The 26,991-nt window shown below is 44.1% G+C and overlaps 1 protein-coding gene across 2 annotated transcripts in view; it reads left to right on the top strand.

Annotated features, from left to right (window-relative positions):
• The window catches only part of pof1b (POF1B actin binding protein), a 32,287-nt gene extending 12,122 nt beyond the window's left edge, over window positions 1–20,165 (top strand). The window contains exons 3-13 of one of the 2 annotated variants that reach the window (XM_084374224.1): window positions 9,696–9,955; window positions 11,673–11,706; window positions 12,029–12,109; window positions 12,832–12,924; window positions 13,876–13,989; window positions 15,476–15,628; window positions 15,769–15,888; window positions 16,687–16,818; window positions 17,805–17,875; window positions 18,805–18,919; window positions 20,038–20,165. In XM_084374224.1, the coding sequence (XP_084230350.1) occupies window positions 9,696–9,955; window positions 11,673–11,706; window positions 12,029–12,109; window positions 12,832–12,924; window positions 13,876–13,989; window positions 15,476–15,628; window positions 15,769–15,888; window positions 16,687–16,818; window positions 17,805–17,875; window positions 18,805–18,919; window positions 20,038–20,043 (1,179 nt within the window). In that variant the 3' untranslated portion in view covers window positions 20,044–20,165. Of the gene's footprint in view, window positions 1–9,695; window positions 9,956–11,672; window positions 11,707–12,028; window positions 12,110–12,831; window positions 12,925–13,875; window positions 13,990–15,475; window positions 15,629–15,768; window positions 15,889–16,686; window positions 16,819–17,804; window positions 17,876–18,804; window positions 18,920–19,992 lie in introns of both variants that reach the window. The other variant, XM_084374223.1, reaches the window with a different exon arrangement.
• Window positions 20,166–26,991: the final 6,826 nt, after the last annotated feature.

Genomic DNA, 26,991 nt, shown 5'->3' with positions numbered 1-26,991 from the left:
TGGATGCAGAGTTATCATCCAACATCAGGGTTGGATGTCTCGAATGATCTTGTTGCTGAACGAGCTGACAGCAGAGACGGACTGTGTTTCTTTAAATTAAAGATTAATCGATTATCCAAATAGTTGGTGATTGATGTAATAGTTGACAACCAATGAATGAATTGGTTAATTGTCTGAGCCAGCAGTGCAGCAAGTATTCAGATCCCAGATTTCCAACAGTTTTCAGCAGGAATAACTCTCCATGTGTGACAGCGTGTAAACCATCAGCCTCCAGCAGGTCGCAGGTCAAAGCGCTGTGGTGACAGCAGAGTCGGAGGAGCTGAGTGATAAGCGTGTCGTATCTCTGGAGCAGGTTGAGGTTCAAGTGTGATCCAACAGGACGGTTGTTGACGGACATGTTTCGCTACTGTGAGCGTGAAATTCTTGAGATTTTCTCTCCACCTGCTCGTCTCACACGACCAGCGTGACTCTGCAGACGATCTCTGACACACGAACGTGAGAGCGTTTCTTGCAGAGTAGTTCTTGGTTTCTCGTTCAGCTTCTTCGTGAGAGGCCTCACACGCTCAACACCGCTGCAGGGTGTGTGTGAAGTATTCTCATAATTATAGGCCAGTGAAGGAGGGCGTCTCACTGTGGTGACATGAGGACACCAAACGTGTATTTAATGTTTACTATGAGGAAATCTTCAGAGTTGATTCTGCAGTTTTAAACATAGTGCAGCAGTTTGTTATGAAACAGTCTCAATATAATATCACCTACTGTACATAAAACCTCGAGTGAGAAGGCTGACTCACCGGGTCGGATTCCAACGTCTCCGGGTTCGAGAAGTCATAAAGTCAAAACTGTTTTTATGGCTCAGCCTGAGGAGAGAAGCTGCTCTGTGCACTGGTGGCACAGCACTCCAAGTGTTTCACCATCGTCATAACAGTTATTAATCTGACACGGTCACAAGTAGATTCATTACCTCATCAACATGCATCCTGCAAACAGCTGTAATCAAGACAGGAAGTGTTCAGGTGCTTCATACCCTTAAAATGTGTACAACCTAAACTTAAAGGTTACGCAGGTTATTAAAGCACAATAAACGATAAACGTAAGGAATTATGTCATACGACAAAGTACGCTGCGATCACAACGAGTACACTCACAGTCGTCTGAGCCTGCTGACTTGTTTTCATTCAGTTTCCTGCAGCTCAGACTCATCTGTGCTCCATCTGCTCCACCTGCTCCTGCTGACTGTGAAGCTGTCAGCTGGTGGAGTGACTGAGTTACAGCCTGCTGGTGTGATCCCTGTGCATCTGCTCACGGTGCTGTAGAGTTGGGACATCTCTTCAGTTTGTTGGTTGATTTCTAATTTAGTTGTGGCTGTTGGTTGTGAAAGTCTGAGCCTGGTACCGAGTCTGTTTTTCTGTTTTGACTCTGCGTCATCAGTCAGTCAGACACTGTTCGTCTGTGTCTCCTCCGTGATGCCAGTTTTTATATTCCGATGGATTATGTTACTAATTTAAAAAATTGCTGTTGCATAATTATTAGGGCCCGAGCAGGGAACCTGCAAGGACCCTATTGTTTTTCAAATTATTATTATTATTATTATTATTTTTTTTTTCTTTGTTGCAAATGATCGCATTTTTCACTGCCTGAACATACCCCAAAACTCACCAAACTCGAAATATAGATCAGACCTGGCGAAAAATGTTCTAATCTCTTGTCGTTGTTGCTACTTCCCCATGAGCCCCTCAGGCCCGACGACCACTACAAGTGCTCTTTAAATTGAAGTAATTTATATCTCCACATCCATTTGTCGCATTAACATGAAAAAGAGGATAGCTGACGAAGGTCTTACCGATCCGACACTAGGTGGCGCTCTGGTGGCAGTTTCATTTTATATTTGGCACTGTGCCCACACCATAACACTTATGGATATGAAATTGATTGGGGTGCTATAGACTGGCCCCTGTAACTCACACACCAAAAATGACCAGCAGGTGGCGCTGTTATCAACACAAAACCGTTTTTGCCTAATAACTCCCACATAACATGGAGCACATTGTTAAACCTTATATCTACCTGTTACCTGCATTCAGCTGGATTGTGTGATGTAGGCCACGCCCACTTTCGTGGTACATTTCCATTTGCAACTTCCGGAAACTCCTCCCACCCAGTTTCTCCGATTTGCACCAAACTTTGCACACAGCATCTGTGGACCCTCCTGACAAAAATCTATTAAAAGAATTGTGAGTCCAAAGAACGGCCAAAATATGAAACAACAACTTCCTGCACATTGTGGTCACACAGACAGTCTTCCATATCTTGGTGAAATACGGTCTCATTACCACCAAACTTTTGCTAATTGTGTTCCATGGCCCGGTGACAGTTTCTGCAAAATTTGGTGCCAGTCGGCCAATAGGTGGCGCTTTTATTGCTAAATGATACAGTAATGACACAACAATTGGGCAATGGGGCCGGGTAAGCAGCATGCCCAGACAGCAGCACACCCCGACGCGCGTGGACTGCGAGGGCCCGTTCATCGCTGCTTGCAGCTTTAATTTTTGTTATTTTTTTTTATTTTTATATGTAAATATTAGCATGTTAGCTCAATAGCTTCCAGGTCATGTGATCAATTGACTCAAAATCAGTGTCGGATCATGTAACTACACTGGCTGCATGAGATACGCCTCTTGTTTTTACATTTTACATCTGTTCATAATTTTTATTAATTTTTATTAGCAAATATTAGCATTTTTAGCAAATATTAGCATTTTAGCTCAATAGCTTCCAGGTCATGTGATCAATTGACTCAAAATCATGTTGGGATCATGTAACTACACTGGCTGCATGAGATACACCTCTTGTTTTTACATTTTACATCAGGAGAAAAACACGAAGCTGCAGGTGTAAAACATGAATGTCACTGTAAACTGTTGTTAATGAAAATGAATCATAATGAAGGATTATTTAGACTTCTGGTCGAGAGTCAGAAGAGAAAATCCCATCGATATGTGGACTGTTTAATGATCATAACTGTGGATCATACAGAGAACGAGCAGAGGGAGATGACAGCATGTCTACAAATAGCCTACGATCGAGAGTACTTCAGTAAAATGGGAATAAAGTAACGTCACTGCTTCTCTTACTTGTTTTGTACTTGAGATCAGAGACGGCTGTGACACATGTCTGACCTTCAGCTGTGCACATTTTCACTTAACTGATGTGTTTGGTGCTGGATTTTGTTTCTGTGGTGACTTCTGGACGACATCCAGCGCTGAGCAGATCTTACCTGGAATAAAATGACAGTTTCAGTGTGACCTCAGATGTAATGAATTTGCTGCAGGCAAACGGAGAAGGAGACACCTGCACCACAGTTCCTGCTGGGTTTTATGCTTTGGTTTTCTGATGTCTGATGACGCGCTGTGATGAGTGAGAGAGATTTAATGTCCAGAATATGAAGTTTAACCTCAACGTTTGAGTCCAGGCTGCGGTTGGATGTGTCGTGTCGTGTCGTGTCGTGTCGTGCTGGTGTTTCTTTCCTTTTTCTTAATCCTGTTCTTCTTCTACAGAAATCTTAATCTTATCACATGATCCTTCATTCCCACTTCAAACAAGAGAAAAACTCTTGACAGTGCAATGAAACTGTTAAAGAAGAAACAGCTCGAGATACATGAGGCAGCAGAAAATACTGTTACTGCACTGACAGACTAATTACACACAAAATGACTTGATGAGGTGTTCTGTAGTACACACACACACACACACACACACACACAGACTCACACACAGACTCACACAAAGAGCCTGTGTGGTAAAATGACTCTTCTCTCTCCAATAACAACATCTAGTGTTACAGAGTCGTGAGAGCCGGCTCACACACTGACCTACATTCACACACACACACACACACACACACACACACACACACACACACACACACACACACACACACACACACACACACACACACACACACACACACACACACCGGAGGGTCAGACACGGTGAAGAGGTGATGATGATGTATTGAGTTTTGGGTTTCGGCTCTTTTGGGCCTTTTGGAGTAAAGAAAAGTGTAAGATCACAGTTGGAGAAAGTTTCCCCTCCAGGCGGAGAGATGGAAATCTTGTCTCCACTTCTCACGGTGAAGAAGGCTGAAAGCAGCATGTAAACAACCCTGTACTGAGCCTGTGTTAATGATTACATTCATCGTGATGTAATGTATCGATTTATTTGTTTTGATCGGTCAGAACATTCTTGACTTTTAAATAAAGTCACGGACCAACAGTCCAAACTCCAGCAGCAGCAAGTAGTAAAGTAAGCTAAAACAGAAGGTTCAACAGAGACGAGACTAAAGAATAAAAGTCCCAGTGCAGCTCGAACACAAAGGTCTTTCTGACCTGCTTTAAGAAAATCAGGTTTTCAGGACTCAGTTTGGAGACGACTTGATAAGATGGAAGAGTTTTGATGGTCTTTCCTTTGACCAGCGGTTCAGTTCTCACAGTGCTCACACACTGTTCTAGGTCAGCGTGAGACACACACACACACACACACACACACACACACACACACACACACACACACACACACACACACACACACACACACACACACACTCTCTAACCCACTGACCTGTCGTCATGAGGTTGCTGTTATCTTCCCACACACTCGACACAGCAGCAGGACGAGCTCAGTGGATCTCTGCAGGAATGTGGCGTCTGCAGATCAGCTGCATATTAAACTGAGTCAGAGTCGACCTGAGGTATTTTAGTGAGCCCTGAAAATGAAAAGCACCACCGACAACAACCACCCTGTGGAAACACAACCTGGGGACATGATTTCATGATGATTTAGTTTGGACTGTGAACACACATGTTCTGATGTTGTTCAGTTTGTTCTTCGGTTCATCTGTTCGTCCAGAACTTTGTGTTGATAGACGACAAATCCTGATTATTTCGTAAATGTCACTGAGCAGCACCAGCATCGTGGCTGACGTGTGCATGTGTCTGGTGATAGCGAGCTGATTGTCTTGGACCTGTTTTGTGTCCGGACTGGTTCAGGTATGTCTGTCTGTCGTCTCTACTCTCTGTTTCTCTGCAGGAATGAGAAGCATGTTTGTGTACCAGCCTCAGCCCTGCAGCGCTGGCACACCCACCTCCATACATCACATACGTACACTCCTCCACGTTAACATCGCGCTCTCCACCCTCCACCTGTCTGCTGCATTTAATGTGTAACCGCAGAAATTATTGTCCTGCCGTCACCTTTGAGCTCTGCAGGATCGTAAACCAAACTCAAGGTTAATTTATATCGTTTTTACTGCAGCCAGACAGGGTTTGACTGCACAGCCTCGCTCTGTCAGATACCAGAGTCATGTGTCATTTCAGTTATTGGTTTTATTGCCAAGTCCCTGACTGAAGCACTGTGACACCTGGATCTGTGACCTCCACAGGTGTGTCACGTATAGTGTATAAAATATTTGATCCTTGTTCGTCCGACCATTTCAAGATAAAAGCTCATCAGCCAAACACATTTTTGGCAACTCACCGATCAATGTGTTTCAGTAGTGCGTCAGTGAGTCTGACAACCACCGTCTTCCCTTATTTGAAAAATGTAAAGTTCCATGTCTGTAAAATATTGAGTCCAAAACACAGTTTCATGTAAAAATGGTGATGAAATGGCGACAAAATGCGATCGTGGATGATTTTTCATTCTTTTGTCGCTCAAAGAACGACATTAAACTGCAGCACAGAGGTCCCTAAGATGGCTGCCGACCTCTGAACTATTGATCGACACCTCATTTGACCAGTTAGGATCTTCTATGCCCGTCCTGTGGCCTGAAACAGCCAATGAGTGTTTTAATAAACAGGAGACTCACTGAGCCTGAGCAGTTTTTCCATCGCAGCACTTATTTTTGACTATTTTATCTGCTGTTAGTGTAAATAAGGAAATATGAGTTTTCCTCCGTTATTCTCAGACGGGGATTTTGAGGTCACAGGTGTCTGAATATTTCCTCAGAAAAACATGATGAGTGTTCACTTCCAGTCATATTGTGATTAAATTTGAACTTGTGACGTGGACCCAGTGTGTGCTCCAGCTTATAGGGGCAGTAACAGCTGATCTGCAGGCTGATTATTGCATGAAAACATTCAGGCGTAATTATACATTCATTACCAGAAACGGTAACGACTGCTCTTCGTGAAAATTAAAGGTAGATTTTGGATAATTGAGGCGACTCTGCAGTTTCGATTCAGGCTTTGGACGAGTGAACACAGTTTTCCTTAAGGGCAGAAGGTCCTGAGAGACAGAACCGGCTCGCTGCAGGAATCAGATTCCTCTCCGCCTGTTTGGGTCGGGCTCTGCTCACAAAGCTCTGCAGAGACAGTTTCACAATCACTGAGCTTGTTGGAGTTCAGTGAAATCAGAGCTGAGATCTTTGCGGCCTTTTAGCCTCCTTTGTTGTTCTTCCCGTTTGTGGAGTTCATGATTGTTTTATTGCAAAATGAACCTCAGCTCCTGTGTCTGCCGGGATGATGGCGTCATTCTCGAGTCTTTCACCAGTTGGTTCTTGTGCGTGGGCACGGTGGCGAGGTGCTGAGACACTTTGAGTCAACACAGACGGAGAGCGCTGGCATCTGAAGTGTTTCTCTTCCTGTAAGTCTGAACGACCAGTTTATCAGGAACACCTGAGTGTTTCTCAGGATGCGAGTCGTGTATATGAAGCGCATCGTGTTCAGGTCGGCTGACTCTGGCACAGAGAGGCTGACTCAACAGTTTGTTTTTCAGGTTGTAGTTAGTTGCATGTTAAAGATTATAAAAGCTGACCTGACATTGAGATGCTGCTGGGCTCCATGTGGGTCTCATTAATGTAAACTTCACTGGCTGGGAAATTCTGGTCCTGATCCTCCACTCGAGCTCGTGTGGAATCGGGTTGGACCGCTCTGCACAGCCACAGTTTGTATAGTTAAAACTCTCAATGGTGATGAATGATTGGTTAACATCCATAGTTACCGTCTACGTAAGATCAGAGCCCGACTGCTTTATCTGTTGACTGATATTTGCCTATCACATGTATCAGTATCGTCATATTGGCTCTCTGATGTTTGCTGATATGAAAACTTGAGTTCATCATACAAAAAATAAGTTGTTTATGTTCATCCTCCTGTTATCAGTTCTGGCATTGTTCCCAAAAATCACTTACCTGCATGTTTATCTTCCACCAAGCATCCTGCATCATAAAAACATGTTGGGATCAAAGACACACTCACTGTGTGAAGCCAGGTGCATGCTGGGACACAGCGGCTCGACTGTGACACGCAGAAAACAAAGTAACGACACGATAACGATATAAAACACAAAGCTTCAGCTGCAGGCTGGATAACTTTCACTCTTTTACATGAGAGGGTTAAAGATGAGGCCGTAAAACACCCGACCAGCCCGTCGTTCACAAACATCGACGCGCCAAACTTCATTCATCATGTCTCAGATTTAATCAGGACTTTGCCTCGGCTGATAAGCTGCAGGTGAGGTCGTGTTGGCGCTCGAGCTCTGCTGGGTGGAACCGACAGGAAACTGAGTCACAGCCAGACCTCATCACACCAGCTGAACAGCAGAAATATAATAAATCATGTCGGTGTGGACCACCAGTGTGTGTGAGGTGTCAGTGACTGAGGGCTGTTTACACACAGTGAAAGTGACACACACACACACACACACACACACACACACACACACACACTCAGCAGCGTGGCGTCGGATGATAACAGGTTACACAACATCTGTTTGACTCTGTTGCTACATGCAGATAAGAGAGGGTGTGTGTGTGTGTGTGTGTGTGTGTGTGTGTGTGTGTGTGTGTGGACATCCTGTATTGATTATTAAGGTAGTTTACACCTTTATCAATGTTAACGATGTGGCCAAAAGTATGTGGACGCAGCTCGCCACATATTTTTTTGCACTTCTACTTAATCTCAGCCTGTTCCTGGTTTTAATCCCTCCATTCAGATTATTGACACTCTTCAATGCTCCAGCATTCAATGATACTTTAGATAATAGTGTGTTTGTAACTGTGTGGCACATTGTGGGGACGTCCCCGTCTTGTCTCAACACGACGTCCTCCCTCCTGTGGGAACCGTGTCTGTTATATCTGTGTGATCTTACTCTCCTGGAGGCGATAATGTTTGAGGCTTTAAATTGTCAAAGCTTCCTTTCATTTCTTTGATATAAAACTTAACTGCTTATGAATAAAGATCAGTGTTTCAGTCAAGACCACCTAAACTGAGACAGAGTCACGACCAAGACCGGAGTGTGAAATCCTGAAATGTCTCTGGAAATTCATCTTCGTCCTCCTCTTTTATTTATATATATATATACATACTGTGTGTGTGTGTGTGTGTGTGTGTGTGTGTGTGTGTGTGTGTGTGTTTGTGTACGACGTGAATTGTGGGAATAACTTTGTTTTCCACAAGCCAACAAGTACAAACACGAAGGAGCTGAAATCAACGTAACCATCTTTAATAAACACTCCCTCTTTAAAACACACACACACACACACACACACACACACACACACACACACACACACACACACACACACTGCCTTCGTTTGTGCACGTATCTTGTGACTCCTGTCTTTCTATAGAAACCATCACTGAGCAGAGCTGCAGCTTGACATCTCTGCAGTCGTGACTGGTCTCAAAATAAATTCCTTTGTCTGAGACGAGACGTTCACTGAGACTGATCTCGAGTAAGAAAGACATTTTATTTGCATGTTGGAGGAACGTCGACCCAGAAGGATAAAATAGTTTAAAGTGCATTTGTAAAAGCACTCAAACAAACATGTCGTCCTTTACGTCTGACTCAGGTTCAGCTTGTTGTTTGTTGTGTCTGAACTGTCATTATCTGAATATTTGTTAAAGGAAGTCTGTCATTATTTTTTACTGCGATTATGAAACAACCTACAAATTACCTGCTTCTCGTGGCAGATGCCCATGAGTCAACCGATAATTGCACATTTTTGTATTTTTAAAAGAAGTTCCTCATCTGTAGTTTATTCACAGTTTGACGTGATGAGCACACTGCCACCTACTGTACCGGAGTGTAAACGTGCTGCGCTCGTTAAGACACTGAAGCAGTTTATCGGTTATAATTTTATCTTGCATCAGGAGTTTTTCAGGAGTTTGACTTGTTGCATTCGTTGTCTTTAATCACGTGGATTGCAAACAAAATTTTCCAGATAAGTTTCTTCTTTTTTTCAAATGTTGTCATCACCATTTACCTTTTTGTTGCTCATTGAGACATATCATTTTTAAAACAGAGACCTTCGTTAAATATCTCAATGAAATCGTTGTAAACACAGTGAAAAAGAATCTGTTGTCCTGAATCTCACTGTGAAATGCTTTGTTAGCTGTGGTCTTTCTTTCTTTCTTTTATTCTTTTGTTCGTTCGTTAGCTGTGAAAACACTCAGACTAATGATCTTGGTTTGAAAGAGATCTGTGGGGGAAGTTTTGACTTCCTTGTTCTGTTAATGAGTCACCATGAAGTCTGTGACCAGTTTGTTTATCAGGATCAATAACACCTGACAGATTCGTTAGAGTCAGCAGTGACTGAAACATGTTCATCACACGTGTTGTACACAAAGCTCATAATACAAAACAACCATGTTAACGAGTTACATTAACAATCTGTGTCTGCTGTGTTCCTCCAGGAGGAAGAGGTGGAGGAGGAGGAGGAGGAGGAGGAAGAGGAGGAAACGGTGGAGGTGGAGGAGGTGGAGATCGTCAACATCGTCCAGCAGAAGCCGGCGATCGAGAAGATCTCCAGGATCGATGTGAGGGAGCTGAGGGAGGCGCCGCAGCCCACCAAGATGGACACGCGTTACTTCGGCGAGCTGCTGGCCGACGTCTACAGGAAGAACTGCGACATCCACTCCTGCATCTCCGAGCACGTGACCAAGATCCGCGGAAAGTAAGTTCAAACTCCTCCAGACGTCCTGCAGACGTCGCATTAAACCATCAGATGTAAGTAATAAACCATCAGCTGGCAGTTTAGATCTCATGACTCAGACTCTGATCCTCCTACAAACAGTTTCCATCACGCTGTCATTAAACTGAACAGTCTTTATGTGATGACATCACTCAGTCTGGGGTCACGATCCTGCTGTGTACAGTAGGTTAGTGGGAGGTTGTCATGGAGACAGACGCTGGGTTTGGCGTCTTGGATCAGCACCATGAGCGGCGTGCTGCGACAGGCGAGCGACGGGTTTCGGTTGGTTTGTTTCCATCGATGTTGCTTCACTTCGTCTCCTCCTGCAGACGCAGCGGGTGGAAACATGGAGCTCGACTGCTGAACTGTGTTCTGAAGTCAAGAGATTCAGATTTCACCGTATGAAAACCTGACACCAGTTTCTTAACGTCTGAAAAAGTAGATTTGTAGATTTCTTTGATGCAATAAAATGGTATTTATACTCGAGTATTTCCAGATGCTGCTACTTTATACCTCCAATACATTTATTTGATGGTTACTTTACAGATCTCATGCAGCATCAGAGCCAAAGTGGAACATTTCTAAATTAATTTATATCAGCAATCAGATTAAAAACACTGTCCGTGTTTACATGGAGCTTAACGTTCTGATTATAATCTGTTTAAAAGCCCAAACAGAACAAAAATGCTCCAAAACACCTCAGTCAGAACCAAACAGTTGGAGAAGAGCAGTTTCAACCTTTTTATAAACCAATCAAAATAATTACACCTGATTTTCTCTCTACACATGACCTCCGTCCTGACGTAGATGCGTAGTGACGTACGTTTCTCCGCTCAGCGAACATCAGCTGGTTTACTGAGTCAGTGTTTCATACAAACTGTGAGAGAACTTAGACAGAAATCCATGTTCAGGACGAGGAGCTGAACAAACACGACACAACGACACCGTCCTGCCGACTCACTTTTATTCTACTTTATAGATGAACTCGTCCTTTTTTACCTGAATTTCATAACTTTTACTGCTCTTAGACTATTTCTGTTTTTAATTCCTCCCTTGTGATGCCTTCTTCTTTACTGTTTTTATTCGTTATCTTTAATCTATTTATTCATTTTACTGCTCATAATCTCTTTATGTTCTTAATTCCTCTGATGTGATGTCACCTAATGTCTCTAATCGTCTTCGTTTTTATTCTTTTATTTCTATTTTTGTATTTATTTTTCTTCTCTTGATTTTCTGTGATTTTGCCTGTTTCATCACTTTTATTTGTTTGACTCATATTGACCTTCTGTGTTTTTACATGTGTTGTTCTGCCTTCTTGTTTGAACCTCAGACCTGACGACTTTGTAAACTCTGTTTTAATATCTACTTGATATTCATATAATTAATAATAATGCTATGAATCATGTTCTACTTTTACTCATCACAGGAGAGGAAAAGTCAAACAGTCTAACAAAATCTTTTTGGACTAAAGGAATTATTAAGACGAGATCACGAACAGTATTTAATATTTCTTTATAATCCGTCTTAACCCTAAAATAAATCCTGTAACTTCTGCTGCCCACGTGTCTGCAGACAGGAGCTGAGTCACTGAGCGCACGCACGCACACACACACACACACACACACACACACACACACACACACACACACACAGTCACGCTGCCGTCCTCATTGTTCGTCTTCCTCTCTGTGTGTTACAGGAAACACCAGCTGGATCCCAGCAGCGACTACAAGGTGAGACACCGACACGTCTGATAAATAAATCTGATGTGAGGTCAGCAGACACGACTTCCTCTGTGGTCAGAGAGAAACTTAGTCTGAATTCAAACTGACGTTTGATCAAGAATATGAGATGAAACATCTTAAACGTGATTCAGACTGTTTACGTTGTTTTTCTGTCAGTTCCAAAAGTAATTACAACAAAATCTGAGGAAATTTTTCAATTCTTTAGTTTTCAAGTGACAATTTTATTAATTTCTTTCCATTTTATCTGTGTGTGTTCGTGTGTGTGTGTTCCTGTGTGTGTTCGTGTGTGTGTCCGTGTGTGTGTGTCCAGGTGGAGAGAGAGGAGGTGGAGGCTCTGCTTCCTAAAGGAGCCACTGAACTGACCAAACAACAGATCCGCTACCTGCTGCAGGTGAGTTTCTGATCGTTGCTCTAGAGAAACATCACTGGATCAGATGTTGTGACTGTAACACTCATCATGTGTTTCTCTCTGGTGTCCTGCACGTTGTATACGTTTGTATTCTTACCGCTGGGCTTCGTTCTGTTCTTGTCACATTTAATCAACAGGTGATGGATGTTTTTATTTGACAAACACTTCACTCACATTAAATTACAAGAAAACACAAGATTTTCCAACCTTTGTTTTGTTTTTTTAAATCCTCCATTTAGTATTTCACATTTTTTTATTCAGCTGCTTTTTCTATAACTGGTTTGTCTTTATATCTGGTAACACACCAACCCCTCGATATAAAAACACAGGTGATGATAAACATTATCACAGTGTTGTGTAGTTAAAATGTTCATAATGTATTTGTCAACAATAATAACTGGTGTACAAGCAGTAGTGGACTGTTGGTCCGACACACTGCAGATGTGTATAGTGATACCAGCGTACACACAGACGACCTTTGACACATTATTAACCGTTTACAGCAACGTTATATTGTTTTATAAACATTTTAATAATTCCTTATATGCTGCTAATGAATACTAAACAGAAGGAGGGTGAAAATGAAGGAAGAAGTGGTTTGTTGAGGCTCGTAACGTGATGAGCTTCATCTGTATTATTCCTCGGTGATCTCAGTTCGGTCCGTCTGACTCTGGTGTTGATTCTTCTGGGTGGTTCTGTTTCAGACCCGTCTCACTGCAGATAAGAGCATGCGTCTGCTGCTGTCCACCTTCAGCAGTCTGAGAGAGGAGCTGCTGCACATGTCTGAGGACCTGAGGGTAAGAACATCAGTCTGAGGCCTCCAACACGAGGTGACCTCCACATCTGGATGATTACAGATGAGCGTTCAGCTCTGTGGAGCCTCCAGGTTAAATCCATCATGACAGGAAACAAACAAACAAACATGAGACCGGTCGACTAAAGACAACGACCCAACAGAACAAAGAAAATCCTTTATTATATTCATCTAATGTCGTGGTGCATGAAGGATTCAGATGATTTACTAAAGTAATAAAATCACATCAAGTAACTTATTGGATTATTATGACTGAAGCATGAACTGTAAGTAATGAATCATTTTACATTGTGGTGGATACGGAGGCCTCAAACTGCCAATAAATAAATAAATAATTTATTGTATTGATCAGGATTTTAGCAGATTCTGTCCTCGATGGTGGATGATTTCAGCTACAGCAAAATAAAATAGGTGATTTTTTATATATTATAGATTTTTAACTAATAACTGAAGCTGTCAAGTAAATGTCTGGGTTAAGTAGAATGACTCTTACTTTCGTTTGATTTGATATTTTTAAAACATTGTGAAAGTAAGAAATCTTCCACTCCTGCAGTTTTTAGCTGAATGCATGTGAACAAAGCAGCCGACTGATTAGTTATATAAATAAAACATTTGCACACAGACCGACATGTCGATCCAGAACAGTTCGTCCCCACAGAGGACACAGACATGTTTAAATAGCCGGCGTCGGGTCAGATGATGGCAGCTGACTGTCACCAGTGTTTGACTCAGGCAGGTTTACAATCATCATCTCAGACTAATGAACAAACGTAAAGATGTGTTGTTGTTTTATTAAAGTTTTCTTTTAATCAGATAAGAAAAACAGGAACAATTGAAACAGGAGAGTCGTGTCCAGAGGAAAAAGAAGCTCCGTGTTGTTGTGTTGTTGTTGTTGTTGTTGTGTCTGCTAACATGAAGACGTGTGATGTTTCAGCGTCTGGAGGCCGAGAAGGAAACTCTGGAGAGAGATCTGAGTTTCAAAGCAGACCAGGCCAAACAGTACGACAGTCTGCTGGAGGCCGTCAGAGACAACAACAGACAGCTGCAGGTACGACAACAACGCAACTCTACTGTGTGTGTGTGTGTGTGTGTGCGCGAGTATGAGGGGTAGGGGCGTGAGAGACAGGTGAGGGGAAGCAAGAGATGAGAGGGCGAGCGAGAGGTGAGAGAGAGCGAGACAGGTGAGGGCGAGCAAGAGGGTGAGAGAGAGGTGAGCGCGAGGTGAGAGAGACAGGTGAGGGCGAGCAAGAGATGAGAGGGCGAGCGAGAGGTGAGAGAGCGAGACAGGTGAGGGTGAGCAAGAGGGTGAGAGAGAGGTGAGGGCGAGCAAGAGATGAGAAGGCGAGCAAGAGGGTGAGAGAGCGAGACAAGTGAGGGCGAGCGAGAGGTGAGAGAGAGCGAGACAAGTGAGGGCGAGCAAGAGATGAGAGGGCGAGAGAGAGCGAGACAAGTGAGGGCGAGCGCGAGGTGAGAGAGCGAGACAGGTGAGGGTGAGCAAGAGGGTGAGAGAGAGGTGAGGGCGAGCAAGAGATGAGAGGGCGAGCGAGAGGTGAGAGAGAGCGACAGGTGAGGGCGAGCAAGAGATGAGAGGGCGAGCGAGAGGTGAGAGAGCGAGACAAGTGAGGGCGAGCGAGAGGTGAGAGAGCGAGACAGGTGAGGGCGAGCAAGAGATGAGAGGGCGAGCGAGAGGTGAGAGAGAGCGACAGGTGAGGGCGAGCGCGAGGTGAGAGCGAGACAGGTGAGGGCGAGCGAGAGGTGAGAGAGCGAGACAGGTGAGGGCGAGCGAGAGGTGAGAGAGCGAGACAGGTGAGGGCGAGCAAGAGATGAGAGGGCGAGCGAGAGGTGAGGGCGAGTGCGAGGTGAGAGAGAGCGAGACAGGTGAGGGCGAGCGAGAGGTGAGAGAGCGAGACAGGTGAGGGCGAGCGAGAGGTGAGAGAGCGAGACAGGTGAGGGCGAGCAAGAGGTGAGGGCGAGCGCGAGGTGAGAGAGAGCGAGACAGGTGAGGGCGAGCGAGAGGTGAGGGCGAGCGCGAGGTGAGAGAGAGCGAGACAGGTGAGGGCGAGCAAGAGATGAGAGGGCGAGACAGGTGAGGGCGAGCAAGAGGGTGAGCGAGAGGTAAAGGAGACAGGTGAGGGCGAGCAAGAGGTGAGAGAGCGAGACAGGTGAGGGCGAGCAAGAGATGAGAGGGTGAGAGAGGTGAGAGAGAGCGAGACAGGTGAGGGCGAGCAAGAGGTGAGAGAGGGAGACAGGTGAGGGCGAGCAAGAGGGTGAGCGAGAGGTGAGAGAGCGAGACAGGTGAGGGCGAGCAAGAGGGTGAGCGAGAGGTGAGAGAGCGAGACAGGTGAGGGCGAGCAAGAGGTGAGAGAGAGAGACAGGTGAGAGGTTCAGACAAACTGATAAATCTGTGGACAAATAAGACTCCAGTATTAAAACAACAGGTCATTACTGCAGGATTGTTGATCTGTGTGTGTGTGTGTGTGTGTGTGTGCGTGTGCGTGTGCGTGTGCGTGTGCGTGTGCGTGCTCTCCCTCCAGCTGTCTCTGAAGGAAACCACCTCGGCCCAGCGCTCTCTGGAGAGTCAGCTGATGAGCACCAAAAACACCGACTCAAGCCGCGAGTTCAAGCTCAAAGAGGTGGAGGGAAGGATGAGAGTGCTGGAGAAGGAGAACGACATGCTGCGACAGAAGGTGAAGCACCAGGACCAGAACATATGAGCACATCCATCCGGACCAGAACATCTCAGTTGTTTGTGTTTTCTGCCCTTGTTGAGCGATGTCAACTCTGCAACAGGAATGATGATTTTCTTTCTCCTCCGTCTGTCCCTCAGCTGGCGGGCCAGGCCAGCAGCTCCACCCTGCAGATCAAGACGGAGGAGCTGTCCCGTCAGTACCAGGACCAGCTCGGCTCCATGAGAAAAGAGAAAGACCTGGAGATTCAGAGGCTGCGGGTGAGAATCAAACATTCACGTCCAAATATCTGGAAAATCTGAGGAATTTTATCTGGAGCCATCTAACGACACTCCCATGAGCCTCAGCTGTACTTTTTGTTCAGTGTTAATTAGCAAACGTTAGCATGCTAATGCTTCGTCATTGTGAGCACATGAGCGTATAGAGGAGCCTAACAGCACTCTGACTCTCTAAAACAAGTTGAACAGCTCTTGTCCAGTCGGCCGATGTAAAGCATGAATATGCAAAGAGTTTCTGTATCTGTGAAGACGGCACCAGCCTGCCTGTTAGCCGGTCGGCATCAGGGCTGCACCACCCTCTGATGGAGACTGGACAAGACAGGCAGGCTGGTACCGTCTTCATCAGGCTCTGATGAAAAAACTAGAAAAGACTGTTTCCACAGAAGCCCTTAGGGTCGTGGCTCCGGTCCAAACCCAGCCCACAGAGCAGTGTGTGCGTCTTTGTCCTTTCTTATGAGAAGTCATTTTCTCATCATTAATGATCTCGTTATCTTGGGAAACAACACGTGTGATGTCTTGAAAATGAATACAATTTAAGTTGTTATCGCAGGAGAACGGAGGAAGTAATATGTCGGACCCTTCACGGCTTCTTGTGATGTGCGACGTACATTCTGTTATAAACTGAAGATTCAAAGACCAAAACATTATAAATACTCTCATGGAAGATAAAATCCTGCAGAACAGGTTCTTGTAATGTGTCTTCATGTAAAATATTGTCATTTACATACCTGCGCTGTCTTTTCACTTGTTTGTCCCTCGCCTCTCTCCGTCCGCCTGCAGACCCAGATAACGACGATGCAGACGGAGGTCACCACCACCAAGTCGTCGTCAGAGAAAAGCCTCCAGCTGAAGATCTCCGAGCTGCTCTCCACGATGGAGCAGCGACAGACCACCATCACCCGACAGGAGGAGGTCTGACAAACACACCGACACGCAGACACTAACATCATCCAGGGAGACAGTGAGGTTCTGTTGGCACAGAGTGGGTGTTCTGACCCGACAGACAAAACTGTGAAATAAGAGCCACAGAATTATCCTCTGTCTGTGTGTGTGTGTGTGTGTGTGTGTGTGTGTGTGTGTGTGTGTGTGTGTGTGTGTGGTCATGCAGAAACAAAGTGCGTGACTTACCTGGAAGGACACATAAATCATGCAAATCAAGCTGACTGGCTTCTTCTTCAGAATTCTGATCTGTTTACACACACACACAAAACAAACACATCACTCACACACACACACACACACACACACACACAAAACAAACACATAAAACACAACACACACACACACACACACACACACATACACAAAACAAACACATAAAACACAACACACACACACACACACACACACAAAACAAACACATCACACACACACACACACACACACACACATACACAAAACAAACACATAAAACACAACACACACACACACACACACACACTGACTAGTGTTCACCCCTCAGGTCCGACTGCATTCTTCTCTTTTTTGTGTGTTTCACTTGAAGCGAGCTGTCAGTTAACTTTACCTCAGGAATGTTTGTGTCACCTGAGGCTGCTGCTGTGACGACCTGCTGTTTGACTTTCTCTCACACACACACACACACACACACACACTCACACTCACACACACACACACACACACACTCACAGACACACACACACAGACACACACAGACACACACTCACAGACACACACACACAGAGTTCAGGTTGAAGTTGGTTTGCAGTCTAAAGACGTGATGATAAAAACCTGAGGAGGAGAGACAGACGCTGCACTTGGGCCTCAGATCAAACACAAACGAACATCCAGATGTTTAGTGTTAATGAGCCTGAATACAAAGTCACCGACTGTCGTTGAGTTTGTGAGCCTGCTGACCTTTGACCTCTTGGGACCCTCAGGAGATCAGGAAGCTGATGCAGGAGAGGAACGACAGCTCCAAGAACGTCACCAAGACCATCATCACCAAGAGGTACGAAACCACAGAACCGGTCCGGACTGGATCACATGCTGTTCTGCTGCAGAGCGGAGACAACGCAACATTTACTTTTTTCATATCAAATTAAGTATTCAGGCCATTTTTCAAGCATTAATGTCAAATATGTGATGGTTCCTGCTGCTGACTGTACTTCGTCCTCGTCCTAAATATCTTTACACTCTGAACAACAGAAGACGTTTTTAGATGTTGCCATGGACATTTTTTAGTATTTTGATATTTTAAAGACGAAGGGTTAGGTTACTGAAGATAATCCACAGAGCTCGTTGTCCACAGTTTCATCTAGGAACTATTTTCTGTCTGTATCACGGTGCAGGAGGAAGCTGCATCCACCCGTGGAGGAGAGGACGGCGCTCGTGACAGCACGGGCTGTAAACATTAATGTCGTCCTCTTCAGCAGCTGTAACATTCCCGTCCACCAGATGATGCAAACTTCCTCCTGCACGGTGAAACACAAAAACATGAAGAGGAAAAATATCAGATTTTGATTTTGGGGCTCTGAAAGTTTTGAACGTAGTTGCTCAGCAGCTGCTGTCAGTTTGGATTCGCAGCGTTACGATAACTTCAGATGGACACAAACGTCTCAAAGTGTCCACAGAAACTTCTCAAACCTCTCTGCAGCATTAATCGCCCGTCTGCTGCTGAACCTTTATGTTCAGTATGTTTCCACACAGCTGAAGAAGCACTTCTGGAACTATTGTCGTTCATAAATGACAAACTGGAGAAGCAACAATTGTTTGAAACGTACTGAACACATGATTTAACAGTAAAGAGGTGAACCGACAAAAGGAGAAACATCAGCCTAACAGATTATTACCTCACCTGCAGGATTAAAACTGTCCACCAACATCTGTCTGTCCAGGCCTCATCTCAACACATCTGTGTGTGTGTGTCTGTGTGTGCAGGTACAGGAACCAGTACCCCATCCTCGGCCTGCTGAGCGACGACTACCAGCTCACCTCGCCCGTCAAAGAAGCCAAGACCATCGTCATCGAGAGAACTGGAGAGATAATCAAACAGGTAACAGCAGCAGAAAAGGTGATATCAATATGAGCCGCTCGCTGCTGCTCAGCACGCTGTGGGCCTGAACGCATCACACGTCCTCCATATTACCAACATTCAGCCCTGCTGCAGCTGTGAGTGTTTGTCTCGTGATGCTGAGCAGATTAATTCAGTCGGCTTCGAGGCGTCGTGTTAAACTCTCTCACCAAGTCTCGACAAATTCAACACGTACATGATGAAGGTCGCAGTGAAGGCGACGGGTTTGTGGCACCACATGAAACACGACGCTTGAAAGAAAGAACATTTTGCAGTACGATTACATTCAGAGATTACATCTGTACTTGTAGATTTAATGAGGTTAATTTAGTTTTTCATAGTGGTGCTGGGTCTGTAGGTCGACGACAGTGATATTAGTATTCAGACTTGTGTTGAGCTGTTTGTTGGTCAGTGAAGGAGAAACCTGTTCGATGCATCTGACTTGTAATCAGATGATCTGGCGCCACCTTGTGGTAAAAAAGGTGCTGCTGCAGGTTTCATGTAGAAACTTGCAATTCAATGTTTTGATGAATTATGTCGAGTGATGTCACTCAGTTGCATTGTGGGTAATGTAGGCTCAAGGTTTTCGAAAGTGAAGAAGAATGTGTGGAAGAATAATTAAAACTCTCCATAACGAGTCCAGCGACAAAATCTGGAGCCTACGTTACCCACAATGCAACGTAGCCACTTTTTCTTTATCAGATTACATGCAGCTTCCTCTGGAGCCACTAAAGACTTTATACTACATTTTTCACGTATGCAGTCGTAAACTGTAAACACACTCAAATGTGGTGAAAAGATTTTTTTCACTTGCAAATAATATTCAAACTGTCATAAAAGTGCACACGTGTACGGTGAGTACTGAACGTTCAACATTAACCTCTGATTTCTCTTTGAGTCGACATCAAACTAAATTGTTAAAAAATGAAAAGTTGTTCATGTTGCATCCAGTCATCTTCATCTTCATCTTCATCTCCTGTTGTGTTCTTCACCTGCTGAACGTTTGGCTCGCACGCTGTAACGACTGCGTCTGTGTTCTGTTTATTTCGGAACAGGAAATCATTACAACACCTTAAAGACACACTGCTTCTCTCCGACAGGAATGACTGAAATGACAAGAAGAGCCAGACGTCACCCCCTCCCCTCCCCCCTGCTTGCATGTCCCTCCCCTCCCTCCTCCCCCTCAGGGCTCCCAGGGGTCGGTGGTGGTTCAGGTCCCCCCTCTCCCTCCCTAAATTTGGGATCATTGGTTCAAATCCTGGGTTTGAACAAATTGAGCTTGTTTGGGTTTTTTTATTTGGGCTTTTTATGAAACAAATAATCAAAAACCAAATCTGTTCAGAGCGCTGCAGCCTCTTGGTTGTGCAGTGGATTAAGGTGGCTGTGTCGAAACAATCATGACAACTGGGAACTGGGCTGAGCGGCGGACCGTCTTCAGAGCTGAGACGGTCCGAACAGAAGTCTCACCTTCAGAACTGAATTCTGCTTGATTAATTAAAGTTCAATAAATGTCACAATTAACTAAGAAAAACACCGTCTGTGTCCCGTACCAGCCTGTGATTGGCTAAATGTCATCTGAGAAATCATTAAAATAAAAGTATGTTCTACTCTAACATACTAAATTCAACACTTACTGTCAGTCTGACTCGTACATTAACACTGAAACACGGCTCACAATGCGCTCTGCTGTAGGGATGGGAAGTCATGATACACTGCATTTCTGTCATATACTGCAACACAGTCACCTGTGATACATTACAGAGGGTGAACAGCACAAACATGGCTGAATATGTGGAAAGTCTATGATCATGAGAAGATTTCAGCTTTAAAGTCTAGTTTAAAGACCATCTCAGTATCACAGGAGGTTGTGTTGTGATATATTGCTGTATCAGTTCTGTCTCATCTCTACCTGGCAGCTGTGCAGATTAAACAGTAACAGTGAAGCAGATCGAGCTCCACGTGGACGTCGTCTTCCCTCCAATCAAAAGTGTGAATCTCTGAGGAGACGGTGAAACTGACGGGCTGTCTCAGGTCCAAACTGTGCTGCTGTACTACAAGTGACCAAATGAAGCCATTCGTATGATGTCAGAATAATCGTCAAGACGTTTTTCTGACCAGTAAAATTCACATGATGCGCTCTTTAGTCACAACAACAACTCGGACAGTCGTAGAAAATTACGGTACACGAGATGCCGAGTTGGTGGATGAAAGTAAACATCGGCTTGATGGTAATACATTTGTGAAATATATTTCACGGCTCACATGATCCATTTCTTTGTCACTGAAATACTGGAAACAGTGTTGAACATGTCGTTTAAACGCTCTGAGTGATAAAATGCAAAACAACTTCTTGTTGGCGTCCATGTTGCTCCAACAATCTGACATGAACGACCTCTCAGGAGCAGGTGAACGCAAGAGTCAAGAACAATAGTGAGCACATGAATCAGAGTCACACCTCTGCTTCACCTCCATCTGACAAGGAATTAAAGAAGTTAACAAGATTTCACACGTGAGCAAACAGTCAGTGCTACTCTCTCACTGTAGTTTGACTCGTGTCAGTTCTTAACTGCTCATTATCTGATCAACGTCACACTGAGGAGAAGTTGTGGTCAAAAGACAAACACTTTGAAGCAGAGTCGAGTCGAGGGCTCGCTGCAGGAAAGACGACGTGCTCACGTGGAGCCGAACACTGCTAAAGTCGCCGCCTCAGCTTCCAGTTGTCACGTTTAGACGAGCCCGGTGCCATCCAGCGTTTAGCATGAGATCCTCCAGAAAGCCACCACAGCCACGGTAGCCCCGGGGACGAGGACTCTGATCGCTACTCGCATGTTAATATTTATAAATATGTGTTTGTAATCTGGGCATGCTCAGTGAACGTGTGACTGCAGAGCAGCCGTCCTGCGACACAGTTCAGAAGAACATTTGACAAAAATGTTCTGAAAGGGGAGTTTTTGCTTTCGCTTTTGTTTTGGTAGATTTTGTGTGTTATTGTCTTTAAAAGCTTTTATTTTGTTAGTCTCACAGGTGCATGGGTACATCCTGTTCACATGTTTGTATTTGACTCTGACTCCTGGGGGTGTGATGCATTGTGGGTGGGCGGGTGGGCGGGTGGGGTTGAGGGGTGGATGTTTGGACCTGGAGCATGATGTTGTGGGTTTTATGATGGTGGAAGAGATTTTAAAGCACAATGATAATAATAATAATAATGTTAAACTGTTTCTTGAGTTCTTCTCTGAGTTTTCTCTGTTCAAGTGTTTTATTTTAAAGCTGCGTGTCGACGGCTTCGTGTCCAGCGGGTGCTCGTCTCAACGCGCTGCAGCCTGTTTCACTGACCTGCAGTCTGATTAAAGTTCAGAGTAGAAAGTTTACAGCTGCCTCTTTATTTATTGTTGCTCCGTGTCGCCAAAGAGTTGAACTAGTTGTACGTAAAGACACTTTCACCTTCCTGAGTTATTACAGATTTCTTTCTATTTTAAAGAAACTGCAGCTTCAACATGAAACCCTCCTGCAGACCAGGGGACAGATGTGTATGCACAAAGACCACACGTACATGAACTGGTATCAATAACTGAAGAATGTGGATGTGTGCACGTCACACACGTTTCAGAGCAGCGGACATGTTTTTTTCGAGAGATAACTGCAGGTGATTAAGAGGACGGACGATCAGCTGAGGGACGTAACGTTAGTTTGTTGAGGTCAGTAAAATAACACTCAGTTGTGCGTTTTATAATCTTAATTTTAAATTATTTATCATTTTTATCACATTACTTCCTGTTAATGATATTTGTATTGATCCTGAATTGTGACCCACTTTGTAAAGAGTGTTTCAGCTCTGTAGATGAGTCATTGATCAGCTCTCCTACGTTTCATAATGATTATTGAGATATGACAGCGACGATGGTTGACAGGCACATGTGGGCGTAACGACAGCAGCTGCTCTGCTGTTGAATCAGTTCAGCTGCGTTACGCTTCTTATTTTCTGGTCTCCAGGTCTGATGAATGTTGCAGAGGGCGCAGATATCAACGTGCAAAAAGATGTTTAAGGGTGTTTTTGTGCATCCATTTATGGATAAATGAGGAATGAAGCTCGTGCACATGTTTCCACGAAGGATTCAGGCGTACGCACGAGATGATACATCTGACAACAAGAAGCGTATTTCTGTCTTTGTGCATACACACAGTTTCAGCTGTGAGTTTTAAGCTTCTGGCTCTTGTTGCTGCTGCGCTGGTGTTTGTTATTATTCAGCCTGCTGAAGACAGAGTTGGAGACTTTTGAGAATTTTCAATTTTTTTATCTCTTTGTTTTTGACATCTTTTTGTATCATTTATCCAAAAAATGCCCCTCTCAGTTGTGTTTAAACTTTGACCTCCTCGTCCACCTTTTGCTGCAGTTGCCTTATGTTTTGTGGTCGTGGCTGCAGCTGTAGGAGACATTTGGGTCAAGATTTAATTTTAAATCCATTTAAGTTCCGACTCCTTTTTAACATCCTCTGAATACGCCTGCAGATTTGGACAAGCCCATTTTATATAGAGAGCTACACAACCCCTCCAACACAGTCCTGAACATTTTCAATGTTTAGTCATCGTGACCCGTCTCTGTTCTGACCAGACGAACGTTTCATCACATCTGTGTTTAGAAACTGTTTGATTCCAGTTCCCACCTGACTTTAAAGTCAAGCTGCAATACATGGACACCTTTGCTAATGCTAATGCTAACGCTAATGCACTGCAACATCAGATCAGAGAAAGCTGCTGGAGCTCATCAGCTCAGTGCTGCACTGACATGTTGCTTTGAATCATACATTTTGCTGAAAGCTCTCACAGGATTGTACTGCTGGTAGACGAGAGGATGAGATTTAATTTGTCACTTAGTTTTACAGAAGAATAGTGATGCTTCACAGCTACATGTCCTGTCAGAGGCTCAACAGGCTGCAGCAGCAGCTCCAAACCGCCAGAGGGTTTTAAAATGTTTAAAACATGAGAAAAGTTTCACCTGAACATCTGATGAACACTGCTGAGAGGAAAGAGCAGCCCGGTGGACACGGAGCCGAGTTTCTGTTCGAAGCCTGTAGAAATATGTTGACGGGACCTCAGGTGCCTTATTGTGTGAGCTTGTTAGCTGGTGTTGGGCCGGCATCACTGTTTGGGTGACAGAATATCTTCATCTGGAAACTGATTGTTTCATTCGCAGCATCAGAGGCCGTCACATCAGCCTGTTATCAGTGATAATCTGAGGGGAGCAGGTCCTGCCTTTCTTTGTCAGCAGAGAATAAGATGTATGTCGAGCTAAATTAACTGGTTGTAGTTTTTTAATCTGCAGATAAAGAGTCTAAATATATTTTTTCGTATGCAAACTGTTTTCTCTGTTTTCGGCTCCAACAGGATTCGGGCCGCCTCGGTCCGGTCCAATATTATCCAATGATAAAATGTTTCCGCTGTGATAGATTTGATTAAAATCAGTTCTGTGTCTTTACAAAAGTTCACTTGTTTTGTGTTTTACTTACTGACAGTTGAAGCGTGATGAGAACTGCACGATTAACACAGTACAGTCGTGCTCGAGGACTTTTATCCTTCACTCTCGTCTCTTTTTCCTTTTTGTGTTTCAAATATAATGTAATGGTTCAGTTTGCAGCTTCTGTAGATTTTAAAGTTCATCTCCACTGAAGTAAATGGACCTTTGAGCTGTTGTTAAAGGTCAAGAACTGACTGATGAATGCTGAAATGTTTGCTTTCTGTATTTTATCTGTCTGTCATCCCTCATTCTTCCATTCTCTCCTCTTTATTCACTTGTTCAGTGGACACAGAGCCGAGTTTCTACTTTCATAGCATCATTATTCAGCCACAGCATCAGCTGTTTTCTGCAAAACACCATAAACACCCAGCGTACACTTCCTGCTACTGTTTTCAAAGTCCCTGTCTCGACTTCAACCTCCAAACTAGAAACATAACGTGAAAATGGCAAGTTACCTGAACACCAACATGGCTGCTACAGTAGAGAGTAAATCACAGAGCAGTCTCCAAGTTAACTCAAACATGTTTCCCCCCGCGGTCGCCATCTTCTGCAGGAGCACCACCGCTGCATCCTGGGCTTTGCACCGCAAAAGATGGCTGTCACTGATTGGTTTAAAGAAATACAAACAAGTCGAAACAGTTTTTCCCCGCAGCAGAATGATGCGTGGTGCAGCCCAGTTCTGACCCAATGCTGAGGAGTCATGTCTGGCTGTTAGGGATTAACACAGCGGAGCAGTTAGCAGCTGGAGAACCAGATATTTCCCTCAGGAGATGGAGGAGACTAAAGGTGGAGCTAAAAGAGGGATCACTGGACCTCCACACCTTTGTTGTCTGCATAACTGTCTACTGCTGCAGTCACCGAGCCACTCGTGCTTCTACAGAGAGTCCAGCAGAGGGAGGCAGCTCCCCTCAGCTGCTCCTCGGCTGCTCCTCCTCTCTCAGGGTCACTGAGTGGAGCTGATGGAGCAGAGACTCAGAATGAGGTCATAGCAGCTCTGTAGGGCTCGGCTCAGTTGGCTGCTCGTCAACCATTTTGACTTCAGTCGCTGCTCTCAGAGCCCACATGGCCACAGACCATCATCACTGTGCTGTCATACAGCCAGGGAGTAACAGATTACATGAGATTACAACAGATTACATGCAGAAGGATTACAGGAATCTGATCAATAATTAATTCATACTGTCGACAAATTAATCATATTTGAGGATGAACATTTTGGGGAAATATCAAAAAGTACGGAGCTCTAAAATCCTGAAAGATGATTTTTTGTGTGTGTTTTGTTTTCAGAGGATAAAAATGTGATGACTTGAAGCTCTGAACAAAAGTGGATTTGAAAGAGTAAAAATATAAAAATATAGTTTCACTCCTCAGATTGGATTATATGAATAAAAACTGAGATAGTTAACAGATCATTACATTTGTCCCTAAAGACGTTTCTGCCCTGTTTCTTTCAGTCTTGTTAAACTTCCTGTGTATTGTTTTATCTTTGTGCCTCACAGATTTTCATGTTTCTTCTTTCGAAATGTCGACAACATGTCCTGATAAAATCTGTTATTATTACAACTTCACGATGTCTGAATCCTCCTTCACGTCTCTTCTCCTCACCGACACATTTCTGACTGAATCGATTGTGCAGCTCGTCCTATGTCGGCCTCATGAATTAAATATGAGGACTCGCACTGAAAGACAACACAAACAAAAATATATTTTAAGTTATTTAAACCTGGATTAAATTGTGAAATGACCTCAGATGTTTTTAAATACTGTGCAGTGTTAAAGGATGATATGATTTGTATGACAGAAGCAAAGTGAAGAAGCTGGAAAGGAGAAAAGTTTTGCTTCGACTGTCTGAACTCTGAATTCGATCTGACGTGTCGGACCTGATGCGATGAAGCATCAGATGGACGTTCTCATGAAGGTCGTGTGATGTCGAGAAGAAATAAGATAATACAAACAATACAAGTATGAGCTAAAAGGGGTCACTTCATTTCAAGCTTCATGCCATTTTTATATGAAAGTGAGTTATTTCCTCTAAATCATTGATTTTTTTTAAAATATGAATGGAGCTTTAGGGTCTGAGAAAAGGGAAGCCAATGCAGAAGTGCCTTAAAGCTGCATTCTGTCTAATGTCCAACAGGGGGCGACTCCACTGGTTTAAAAAAGTAGAAAATAAACCTACTTCACCTGATTTATGACCTCAGTAACAGTTTCCTGATGAGTTTACAGCGTGATGTTCATCTTTTAAACTCTTGTCCCATTTGAAACAGAAGGGTTTTATGTTTTATGTGTCGGCGCTGGAGAGAGCTGTGGCTGCACTGAGTCTCATTCTGGTATATGGGGGAAAAACAGTGTTTTTTGTTGTTATGTCTTTAAACAATCAGAAATCACAATTGTCTTGGGCGGCGGCTCTGTAAAATACTGTCAGGGGAAACTTATCATTGCTAAATCCCTGCAAAATAAAAAGGTAGAAGCTGCGAGCTTGTTTGCTTTCATGCCGTTAGCGAACAGGCTAGTGTTAGAGTAACTTTGTTGCTAGCCTGGA

The sequence above is a fragment of the Pagrus pagrus genome (genome assembly GCF_965226575.1).
Source record: "Pagrus pagrus genome assembly, chromosome: 14".
NCBI classification, from domain to species: Eukaryota; Metazoa; Chordata; class Actinopteri; order Spariformes; family Sparidae; genus Pagrus; species Pagrus pagrus.
The sequence above is the reverse complement of the archived record's forward strand: the minus strand, read 5'-3'. Positions and strand labels throughout refer to the sequence as shown.